This window comes from Amblyomma maculatum, chromosome 6 (assembly GCF_055883805.1).
Source record: "Amblyomma maculatum isolate TAMU_Amacu chromosome 6, ASM5588380v1, whole genome shotgun sequence".
NCBI classification, from domain to species: Eukaryota; Metazoa; Arthropoda; class Arachnida; order Ixodida; family Ixodidae; genus Amblyomma; species Amblyomma maculatum.
The window spans coordinates 99,453,482-99,466,189 of record NC_139349.1 but is presented as its reverse complement, the minus strand read 5'-3'; the positions used below and the strand labels follow the sequence as shown (position 1 = coordinate 99,466,189).

Here is a 12,708-nt window from a genome sequence, read left to right as displayed (position 1 = left end):
CGAACACCTCACTTTCCTAAATATATTTATAACAGTCATTACAACTGTGTCAATCACGAACGTTAGCTGTTTCATAAAATCTTTGCTATCAAGATTTCCTTCTTCACAAAGAGCGACTGCATATTGGTATGCCTGCCTATACTTCTCACGTTTTTTATCTACTCTGATTCTCGATTTGGAGGTTACTTCTCAGAACGTCAGTGTTACTGACATTATTCTCTGTTTCTGGGGAGAAAAAAAAATGCAGTGTCCGGTCTGATCTGTTGCTCTGATTGTTATTATCTTCCAGCGCATAGAAGACTTTCTGCAGCTCATGATAGAAGCTAAAGAAGGACACTTCGCCACGACCGCAATGAGCTGTGTCGACGACGAAAGCAAGCTGTTTGACATGGGATCTGAAACGAAGCCAGAAGAGAAGACGCTGTCGAGAGGTAAGGTTTGAAATCGTAGTACAATGTTGGTTATTCACTAAACATTAGCCTTAAGCACACAACCCCATAATTTTATCAAACCTAATAACATTCTTTACTTGCATACAAATGACTAAGTTCAGGAGTGCAGCACTTTACGTCCATTGCACGCTAGCCCCTTCTGAAAACGTTTAGTGTGCAGACTAAAGACAAACAGTGGAGCATACAGCATCAGAGGCAGCGCTCATGTTTTGTTGTGTGCTTCACTATTATTCGCTTCGTGTCTCTGCGCTACACATTTTCAGTAATGTGACAGCATTGACCCAACACTACTCGTTTGCGCAAAGTACTTTCATACCCCTAAATATTCGATATTTTTTGGGAAAAGGTTGGTTAAACGTTTTTGTTTTTTTTTTACACGTACCTCTTAGCATCAGGATAACAATCTAGACATCTACATACCTTTCCTTGGCAATTTCTAGTTTGTTACTACAAATTTTCAACAACGCGCCTATAGGTTTTCTGCGGCAGTCTGACTTAGTTGTGAACGCAGGACAAACTTCAGAAGCAAGCATTTGTATGCGTCGAAAGCTTAGACAATCCCTATCAATACCTTCATAAAAATATCCAACAATATGCCGCAGTTGAAACACCGTTAGTAAAGAAAACGCACTCCATTGGTTTCAGGAAATCTTAATTACTGATTTTGAACGCAGAACAAAGTTCAGAAGCAAAATTGTGCAACGCATCAGAGAGTTAGATCATTCCTATCAAATATGCTCATATAATCTATCTTACACTGTTGCACGGCTGCGTCCGAATTATTCTAAAAAAAAATAAAGCAGCACATTGTTCTAGGCAATCTGAACTACTCGCTAAAAGCCCAGGAAAAACTTTAAAAACAAAATCTTTACCTCCGAAGCTTAGATTATTTGAATAAAAACGTGTTTAAAACTATCTTATGGTATCCCAGAATTGCGTCAAGATTAAAGAGTGTCCCGGAAAGCCGGAACTGTTACGCTGTTCTGCCACATACACTCGCTGTTCTGCCACATACGCAAATACTGCCACATACACTCAGTATTTTCTTCATAGGTTGCTATTTCTCACCAAGCAACGGCTAAGCTCACGTTCAACATGATCCGTCATGTCGTTATTGTCCTTGCTTTCTAATTAACAGAAGGCACATATCCACACAAGGCGATCGGCGAAGAAAATTGCGGCGCAGACAGTATATTTTGGAGGCATATTAGTGTGTCCGAGAACAAAGTATTGGATGGCAAAGGAAAACTAAAACATAAGTTTAAGCCCTGAAATCGCCCCCGTTTTCCGACTTTCCTTGCGGTCCTTGTTCGTTTAAATACTCTTTGCTAATCACCTTATTATTAATCGCTTAGCTTGTTCCCCTTATTATCTGGCATATCAATCTTCTCATATCATGCAGCCATATTATAAGATACCAGATAAGTGCAACACTACCCGAAATGGATATAAAGACCCACTTAACCAAGCGCCTGTGTGGCTTAGGGGTAGCGTGCTCGACTCTGAATGCAAGGGTCTTGGAAGGCTGAATTCCGATTTCACTCTCCCATTTGAGAGGAGTGGCCTGAGTTCACAGCTGCTGCCAATTCAGCTATGCCATGTGGTCCCGTTACATCAGGTAAACATAAAACCAATCACTACCCAAGTATTCCAGCCATGGGTTAACCCTGCCAGAGCCATTTCCATGATTGTTCATTCACAACGCTACGCCGGATTTTCCAGGGAGCGGGGCTTTAACGATCTCGCGTTAAAAGGTTGTCTTTCTGTAACGTTTTTTGACCCGGCCCTTTTCCTCTAGAGCCATGGTCTTTTGTTTATATATGTATATAGAGGGAGAAGAAGCTGCAGCATACTGTTTTTTTGTTTTTTTTTTCAACCCTGGATCGCATATTACCAAGTAGAAAATAGCAAAATTCCGTTTTCATTGATTGCGTCAGCTTCTGTTGGTCACCCATGGAGCGATTCATATGATGCGCTTTCAGCTGCACAGTTCTGACTTTCTTTTTAACCGGACAGTACAACGTACCACTGACAAGTGTATCACCTTTGCCGCTCAAAACCTTGAAAGGCATTCAGCCAGAAGACAACTTCGCACACCTTTAATTGATTAATGCTATGGCGGAGGAGACTGGCCCGAGCACATGCTGTGCACGGATGGATCCCCACTGCCAAGATGCGGTGAAGGAATAACTTTCTAGCTAAGACCGGACTGCCCTCTACTATTCGTCGTTACTTCACGCTTGCACGACCTTGGACCCATATAGCAGCAACTGCTGGTCACACAGCAGGCTATATGCAAGTGACATACGCAGCTAGGCCGTAACAGCCAAAAACTTCACACGCTTCAAACAGCTTAGAGTCATAAACATCGCAACATGCGTCATGTGCCAGGAACTTGCCACTACAGCTTGCCATTGTATATACCTCATCGCCTGGGTGCCAAGGCGCTAGGCTACCCTTTCTAATGAGCGCGCATGTGCGCCTGCCTGCGAACAAAGCTCTGCGCAAGGAGCTAGTGGAAAGACTGGATCTCACTCCCTTCATCCGGTCTTCAGGTTTTGCTAGTCTGCTATGACTGGACGTTTGCAGCCATACCTGGGCTTTTAAACTAGGTAGCCCATACACAATGGCATAATTTTTAAAAGTTTTTTTGTTATTAAAATTGCCTTCTTTCTCTGTGCGCTTTGCACACACTCTTTAATTGTTGTACTCGACAAGTGAGAGAGCCCTAACACAGTGTACGTCCCGATACCTGCGCAGCGCTTACAGAAGACGAAGCCTTGGGCCAGTGCTTGGTGTTTTTTCTCGCCGGACAAGATACGAGCTCTTCGACGCTGGCTGGTGCCGTCTACTACCTCGCACTTAACCCTGATGCACAGGAAAGACTCCGGGAGGAAGCCGACGAATGCTTCGATACTCACGTGAGCTTGTTCGCGGGCGGCAAACGTACAAAATATAGTTACAATTCAAAATCATGATTTCATGAAGATGTAGAAACCTGCGTGGTTACGTGGATTGGGCTTAAGCTCTGTCATAAGGTTCCGTGTCATTATCCCAATATGAAAAGGGCACAAAAGGAGGGGGAACCGAGAGTCCTTTATGAAACAAGCAAAAATGTACGACTTGGCATTTAAGAAAATCTGATGGTAGTACCACGGTCGCTCAATATAAGCGCACCTTACATTGAGTGGTCGGTAGTACAGTAATAAAAAAGGTGTGCGAAGGTGATGATGACTGCACGTATACTTTACGTACGTACACGTCACGGTTGTGCAGTAACTGAAACGACGTAACATTGAAAAATGCGGAACTTTATCTCGGTTAAACCTAGGTAGCCGAACCTAAGCTCTAGTCAGCATAGCTACAGATCAGCCTGATAGCTACGCCGAAGTGGTGACGTACTTGGTCCTGCACGCTGCTCAGACTTGGCGAGGATGAGACCAAGTGCTCGCGAAGCGGCTGTTAAACCCACCGCTTATTCACGTGGTGAGTGCATGTTAAAGAGCACCAGGTGGTCGACATTTTCGAAGCCTTCCACTGCGGCGTCTCTTGATTCAAGGTGAAACCAGTAGGTGAGTGACCTTGAACCCAGGTGGTGGAAATATCCGGAGCCCTCTACTAGGGCATCTTAAGGCAGAATGTCAAGCACGCAAGTGAATGGCGTTGGGAGCTGCAGTGTGAAGAGGTCGAAATTTCCGAGCCCTTCACATGGCGTGTTTTGGACGGCAGAGGGTCAATAAGGCAAGTGAATGACCTTGGGAGTTGCTGTGCGAAGAATAGACCACACGCTCTAAAAATGTTACGAACGGCTTACGTGCCATGAAGATCAAAACATATGAATGTATCATTGCGATTTCTGTTCGTTTCTTTGCGTCTTCCTGCTCTCGTTATTTATTTTCATTTTTGTTATTTTCACTACCATAGACTATCAGAACAGCTGACTTCCTCCCCATCGCGCATTCACTCGGTCCACTTTTATCCTGGACCACCGAGCCTTCGCGCCTTGTAGGCTGCCTGGCTCGGTTTCCAGGGGCCGGCAAAAACGGCGACGGTTTGCTGACATATTGTTCTCGTAGTCGCGTTATCTCAGCTGCCTCGATTATCTCGCCAACCAGCTGCTTACTGTATCTTTTCCAGCGCTTCGCATCTTTCAAGCTCTTCCGCGTAGATTTTGAATGGGTTGAGTCTCACATGTATTCCATGTGTCTGCATGACAGGGAACTGCTGGTTCGTGATATAATTGAGGCAGCTGAGATAGTAAGACTACAAGAGCAATGTCTCAGCAAACTGTTCATGTTGCTAACAGAAAAAAAAAAAAACAAATCAAGCAATTAAGTGCACAATGATTTGCTTGAGTGCGCAGAAGTGTGTGTACCGCTTAGAGCAGAATTAACTTGTCTGTGGCATCTGTGGTACTTGTTTTCAGTCGTATATACGGATTTTTGTGTATCGAAATAAACATTGTTGAAACGTCGTTAGCTCAGTATCAATCGCCAACAAAAAGTCAAAGCTGTCGTTCTGACCTCAAACGAGGTGCTCGAGATGACAGCTCCTGCCAGCTCGGCTATGACACGTGGTCTCATGAGGCCTTCACAGCCCGCTGCCTAATTAGTGCCCGATATTGTCGCCTCCCAACTACCACCAGACAGAGGCATGCTCATGAGCGCATTGTGCGAACGTCCGCCCGACATAAATCCCCACTTAACCAAGGTTTACGAACATGCTCAAGTGGTTTAGGGTTGGCGTGAGTGACTCGGACTGCCACGGTGTTGTAAACTTTACTTCCCCTCACCCTCCTATTTGAAATGAGAAGCCCGATTGGCAGCTTCTGCCAAACGGCCTTGTCATTCGGTCTCATGATGTCTCGCAACCTTATGGCCTACCAGCGTCCGTCCGTGTCAGCTGTCAGGCTCCACATGCTAAACGCATGTCTGTGATTATTCCCTATGACGCCGATGCCGACGACGCCGAGTTTTCTGGAGAACGTGACCTCTTACTATACCACGTTAAAATAAGGCATATTTCACATCTGCGCATCAATAAACGATTAACAACCTACTACCTGCTACAAGCTTGTCTGTGGCTAGCTCGGACGGAGGTATTCTGATGAGAGCAGAGGAATGCTTTACCTGAGGGCGGTGACATCGTAATAACTCGCTAGGCGGCTACCGTGGGAGGTGGAGTTCCAGTCAGCCATTACCAATCATCGTTTCCTTACTAATTCGCTAAGAGGCCAACTTGAGCAAAATCTTTGTTTATTTTTCGTGCAAAATCACTTATTTTTTTAACGTTCCAAAGCAACTGAGGCTATTAGAGACGCCGTAGGGGAGGACTCCGGAAATTTCGACCACCTGGGGTTCTTTAACGTGCACTGACATCGCACAGCACACGGGCGCCTTTCTTTTCGCCTCCATCGAAAAGCAGTCGACGAAGCCGGGATTCGATCCCGCATCTTTGAGTACAGTAGTCGAGCGCCGTAACCACTGCGCCACCCCGGCGGGGCAAAATCACTTCTACCCTAGCACATGAATTTCGCTGATTTCCCGATTCCGTCCGCCTAACCGAGTGTGGCTATGACAGCAAGTGAGCATATAGCTGATCTGTAAACGGTCATAATACCAGTTGCTTTGAGTGACCCTGAGATAGCATGACTATTATGAGTATGATGAAGGTCAAGGTCAAAGTTAATTATTCTGAATTAACATTAAACATGGAAAGGTTAGGAAAATAGATCTGATAGAACATATAAATAGAAGAATAGATAGATAGAACACACAATGGCGTATCACTACGCCTTCCAAAACCTCATTGAGCGTTTGGGGCTTAGGTACGCCTGATAGGCCTATAAGGCCTGTAAGGTGTTCTTACTGTAGCATATTGCTGTCTGAACAAACATTACCGTAAATACACCAGTCTAAGTTCAATTCATCTTGATTTGGCTTAGAAAATCAGCCAGCCCAATACACAGAACTAGGCATATTTAGTGCAGCTCTTTTTTGCGCATAGAAGTAGAGCATAGCTAACTTACCTGTGGCTAGGCCAGTCATTTTTGTACAGTATGTGGAAAATGTCCAAACCACCAATGCACAGTGAACCATTGCGATAGTTTTACTGTCCTTGCCATGTGCAGCCGCCTCTTTATCATGACAAGGTGAGAGATGAAGTTGCAGAGATGTAAATAGCGACCGCACTTCAAATCTGCGTTTATCACTAACCATAAGCGGCCGTCGCAGTGCAAGGGTGGAAGAGCTGGCTCAGCCCCATATTCCTGAGATCTATTTGCATCTCTCCTTCTAACCTGTTAACTTTTGATTGCTGCATTCGTTAGCTAGTTTGCTGTATATGTGCGGAAATTCAACGCGCTATGGGAACACATGCGAAGTCGAAGTAACAACCTTGAACGCATCATGTTTCTCACATCCTAAATGCCCTCTTCAACTTCTAAGCCTGGCTCGTTGGTGTGGAGTAAATTACTTATTCTTTCAGGATGGCTGTCATAAATATGAAGTCAGTTTACGTTTCTTTATTATCAGTGGTAACACATGTTACTTTCCCGCAGGGCCCAGAACCAAGCATCGACGTTGTTTCCAAGTTGAAGCATCTGCACTGCGTAGTGTCCGAAACGTTGCGCCTACTACCAGCTGTACCAAGGTAATGTTATTAGCATGCTAACTATAACTCCATAATCATCATTGCGTGCAGTGACAGAAATTGAAATTTAGTTAGTCACTATATACTGTAACCCAGTCGCGTTGTACTTTTTGTGCCTCGCTTCAGGACTCAGCGGATCGCTGCTGAGGACTACGTTTTGGGGGACACTGGGATCAAGGTTCCAAAAAAGTCAACTGTGGTCATACCAATCTACGGGATGCACCACGATCCGGAAGTATTTCCCGAACCCGAACGGTTCGACCCAGAGAGGTAAGAGATGTTTTCCACATTGAGAACTAAAGTTCCATTTTGTGCAAAACGATTCGGCGGAGAAGGACTGAATAAAAACTTCTTGCTTGTTTTAGGAAAACAACGTACTAGCGCTGCCTTGAATTTAGAATTGTTATTTGTAAAACAACTTGTTTTTAGTAACCCTCTCCGCATGTAATCAAGCCCCAAAATATATGAATTGGAGGAAATCTATTCGTTTCTTTAAATGCCAAATCGTTCTTGGCTCATCACTGGCGTGAACAGTTCCTGTCATAAGATTCTGCGGAAGAGCTTGTTCGCATCAACTGACACTGAAGAAAAAGAATAGTGTCACCGCCTAGAATCGCGCCACCATCCTTCCGTTCCCCAACCGAGAGCGCAAACCATTACTCTACGCCAACCACGTGAAAACGATTTTGTAATTGCTTTTGTCAAGCGTAAGGACGCCGGAGGGCGCTAAAAGAGAGAACAGCGACAGTAAGAAAAAAAGACTAGTCAGGAAAAAATTTAATAATTTGTTCTCGAGTATATATCGAAAGCAACGAATTCATTTCAATATCTCCGCTCCAAACTTCAAGATATATCAAAGACAATAAATCATCTCGTCATACAGCAGCATGGCACAGTCTAGCGAGGTTCACACAAAACACCACAGTAGAGCAATTTCATTTGCGGATCTCGCTAGGGAACAACGAATGAGCCGCGAGCCTTGGAACAGCTTTGAGCACAGTGGCTAGCCACAAGAAAGACGCACACAGAGTGTAGGGGTACTAGTCTTTTGTGCCATTGATTGTCTGCTTTAGCCAATGTTATCTTGGTCCGTCTTAACACGGGTCGATTTTAGCTTTTACGTTGCCTTTTGCTGCATTGTTTGGCGCCGCCGTCGTTTATTTCACGTTTGTACCTTTTTATGTTATCTGAGGTTATCGTACATTAACCTTTTATGTCCATTGTCCCTGCTGCGTTTCAGCTCTTATCAATTTTTTCACGTCAGGGCTCTTTGTAAAAGTGACATTTTTAGGTGGCTTCGTTATTATGCTTCACGCGTCTGCAACTGAATGCGGCATCAGCGGAACGAGTTAAGGAGGAGGGCGGAAGATAAAAGAACATTCTGTGTGTAAATGCGTCCTTTTCGGGGTAAAATTCAGTACCAATTGTCCAGCGTATGTCCTGCCCCCTACCTTCTGTGTTCGTCTTCCTTGCGCGCTAGCCACTATGTTCTAATCTATTAACCAGCTAGCCCAATTCAGACCAATGGCACTCGCAATAGCCTTGGTTTATCGCATAAAACGCGTTAGCAAAGGCGAAGGCATACAGAACGAACATGCAGCAGAATAGTCGGAGAAGTAAGAGAAAGGATTTTGAATGACTGCACTTAAGGGGACTTAAGTGCACCCCAGAAATTTTTTGACGATGCTGGTGCGACATTTGAAGACCTTTCACATTAGTTAGCCACCTACGGCGTATGCACAGCCGCACACATACTTAGCACGAATGACAGAAAGCCTGGCTTGGATTGCCGCCAGCGTCGTTAATCGATAGTCATTGTGTGCGAGACAACGCTCCCAGTACGTTTACGATGGCTTACGATAGTTGGAGCGCAACTCGCTTTGATTGCTTTTTCGACTATCCCCGACCACTGCGTTGATAGCGCGCTCGTTACGGAGGCGTCTCCACGTTTTGTTCGCGGATGCAGCATATCACGTCTGGGCAATGCATTGCACACTATGCTGCCGCAGTTCACGCGCATCACGGGAAGTACGGGACATGCTAACATGCAAGAGTTTTATTTGTTACCACAGCTTACCAGCTACTCTAGGTCGCTTTAGTCTTGCTGCTTGTTTTTTTTTTTTTTTTTTTTTTTTTTTCATTCCTTGATTAGGACACGATACGTGTTACTTCCTGTGGAATTCACTTGGAAGCGCACGAAACTGCCAGTAACGTTTATTTTGGCAGATCCACAGCTTTCGGACAAAACTCACGAGCCGTGCACGCTGCTCGCGAGTTTCCGCGCGGTCTCGAGTTCATGCGGTACGAAAAGCGCAACACGTTGCCCGAGTGTGAGGCCGCAAACACGAGGAGAACGCGCAGAGCGGCGATCGGGTACAGTTGAAAAGGCAGCCAAAGCGAGCGGTGCACCAGCTACCTATCTTCAGCCGCCGCAAACGTACCAAGAGCATTATTTCGCACCCGACAACTATTACTTTGCGACGCTGACGGCAGTCCAAGCCACGCTTTGAGTTATTCGTGTTAAGTTTTTGGGCGGGTACCATCTTCGCAAAATTACCAGGCAATACGGCTTTCGCCTCAGCTCTATAATAGAGCCGATAGGGCTGAGAAGAAGCGTTTTTCTTATCATACAAAAGGAGTGCCATAAGTGTTTCGTGCCGCTGCGGTGGCTCAGTGGTTACGGCACTCGAGTGCTTTACTCGAGGATGCAGGATCCAGTCCCAGGCGCTGTGGCCGCTTCTCAATGAAGGCGAACCTCAAATCGCCCGTGTGTTGTGCGATGCCAGCGCACGGTAAATAACTCAAGGTTATATAAATTGCCGGAGCGCTCCACTACGGAGTCTCTCATAGCCCGAGTCGCGTTGGGACGTTAAGACCATAAACTAAACCAAACCATATGTGTTCACTATAGGGCTAATAAAACCAGCCATATAACTTGGTTACTCTGACAAAGACGGTCCAAGGTAAAGCGATAACTTCCGCATTGATGACGTGATCACAGAGGATGGCAATTCTGTAGGGACTGTGTTAGCGCTGCCACAGATGTTGCTGCTTCAGCCCCAAAATTGTGCGTTCAGGTGTTCACCATCTTGCCGTTTCGTGGTGGCCATCACCACCTATACGTATGCGCGAGGGGACTATAGATCCAAAGATTTCGTACTAATTAAAGTTCCTTGGCTGGCAATGGGTGCCAGTTTTAGTCGCTATAGGCTGTGTGAGCCTCAGGATGAAAAATGTATCGGGTATTTTATTAAGTGCCGGGTTCCCAACGAACTCAGTGCTTAAGCCTGATTTTTATTACAGGTTTAGTGACGAGAACGTCGAGTCAATCCGGCCGTACACGTATATTCCTTTCGGAGCTGGACCGAGGAACTGCATCGGGATGCGCCTGGCGCTGCAGACGGTCAAGCTGTGTCTGCTTCACTCGGTACACAGGGTCCGGTTTGTGCGTACAGAGGAGACGAAGGTATGAACCGACTGCCACTTTCAAACAAAAAGATATTACAAGAGTACGCTACATACAGCTCAGGGAAGTTCTTGGCAATCAGAACAACACATTTATATCCAAAGAAAATTAAGTAAATGGCTTTTATTACTCCCACTAGCTCATATGGGCGAAACGTTTACAGGTCGTTCAAGTGTTTTATCTCGCCCATTACTGTGCTTATAGGCGTCATGTACACGGAATAATATCTCCTTTTTATTGGAAAACGCGAAGACTTCACAAATAACCAATTTCACGTTCAAGGAACTATGCGTTCGTATACGACTTCGAATTTTATTAATGCAATGACATTAGAGCCCGCATTCCGAAAAAGAACCGGCATGTTATCACGAAACCCTGCTTGGTCAACAGAGGTCACGAGGCCTTGTGGCGTCACACAGCCTGTCGATAAGTCAGCGTAACATAGCTAGCAGATGGCACTAGCCAAGTAACACTGTAGAGTTCTGGCAAGATTGTGACGGCATCCATGGGTTCGTTACTCCGACCAAATAGCATAAAATGTGCCCGTGAAGAAAGAAAGCCACTACAGCAGCAAAGCAAGAGGCGGCCAAGTGGAACCCAACTGCTGCACTTTAGGTTGCGAGCAATGCAAGCTACCCCTGTACCGCTCAAAGACGTTCGTTCAATGCAGTAGTTTATAAGCCTTACGCGACTGCCTTATACCGTAGACACCCACCACCGATTATATAAAAGCACACTGAATTAAATACCAGACTTGCAATTAGCAATATACTAAGCGATTTTCTTATGTAGCACTACAAATAAATAGCGCTTTCATGTTCGTGATACTTCTAAGCAGAACAACGAGTAGGGAGGGTATTTTTTCAGGCCATGAACGAGAAAAAACGTGGAAATCGGTGACGTAGCAACACGTCATGGCTGCGTAGCTCACCGGGTGCTTCTTGTTGTTGCTTCTGTTCCCCGGCTGCTACGCATTCAAAGATCTCCGAGTCCGATACGCGGAAAAGACGACAGACGAGGCTTATAGGCTGGCCTGCGGGCTCGCGGTACGACACTAGGCGTCGCTGCTGCCGAGGAAGCGCGTCATCTGCCAGTACCGCTGAAGAGTTTCGAACGCCTTCTTAATGACGAATTCGAACTGCCCTCGGAGCTCAGTTGGAGTCTCTAGCCTGAGAACAAAGCCCAGGATAGAGATGATACTGAGCAAATCAACGCATGAGTGCCTCAAGTGTCTAGTCAGACTTGTTAAACGAAGTTCCTCTAAACGGATGTTCATGCGGTGCTACCTGCGACGCACCCACACCGCAGCTTTTGTTTGAAATATTGAAATATTTTATTTCAAGTTCCAGGTTTTATGTTACCAAACACAATGCACTCCCACTGCCACTGAGGGCCTTTAGGGCCCTCGTATAATAGAATGCAAAACGTTGTACGATGCCATTGTGACGATGCTGGATCGGCGAATTTTTTTTTCTGAAGCGGCGGAAAGAATTGAGGTTTCTAACGCGCTGTAAGCATGCTGCCAGTACAGGAAGGCCGAGGGCTTCCTAACGAAGTTACCGCATTCCGCATTCGGTTCCCTCGATAGTATGAGAGGCGCTTAGCACTGAATGCTGCTCACATATTTTACTGTTATGAATAGGAATGCCATCAAATTCAATATATTTTAACTCTCTGCTTTTAGGCTTCACTGCAAATGTCCCGCGTTTTACGTAGAAGCAGACTTCACGCTTCTTTCCACCGCCTCTCCCACCATGCATGCGTTCAACCATTCTAAAGACAGAGTAAGTAAAAAAAGTGTGCCCTTTCACCCCCCGCCCTCGAAAAAAAAAAAACCGTGAGAAGCTTTGCCGTAGACGCTGCGTCAACAACTTGCAAATATATATCACTTGTCTACCCGTTTACGGCCAGCAAAAGTGGCCACATCCTTCAACTACTATCTTGTATCCTGACAGGCACTACTAATTACAACCAATTGAAGGTGATTATTGTGGAGCAGTGCTTAGTGCAAAGCTATCATATCAACTAAGCTTTTAAGGTTCAATACCATGAATTTGAAGTCAGGCTTTGTAGTAACTTTTAGAGGCAGACGTACACAGGTGGAAGGGTTACTTGGAAAGTGCCGGCAAAAGAAAACTT

At 45.5% G+C, this 12,708-nt stretch overlaps 1 protein-coding gene across 1 annotated transcript in view; it reads left to right on the top strand.

The window, feature by feature from the left end:
* LOC146186394 (cytochrome P450 3A24-like) overlaps positions 1 to 12,708 on the top strand; it is a 32,954-nt gene that overhangs the window by 17,682 nt on the left and 2,564 nt on the right. Inside the window, exons 9-13 of the mRNA XM_084607173.1 lie at positions 290 to 431; positions 3,213 to 3,373; positions 7,012 to 7,103; positions 7,230 to 7,373; positions 10,407 to 10,569. Coding sequence (XP_084463299.1) covers positions 290 to 431; positions 3,213 to 3,373; positions 7,012 to 7,103; positions 7,230 to 7,373; positions 10,407 to 10,569 — 702 coding nt within the window. The remainder of the gene's footprint in view (positions 1 to 289; positions 432 to 3,212; positions 3,374 to 7,011; positions 7,104 to 7,229; positions 7,374 to 10,406; positions 10,570 to 12,708) is intronic.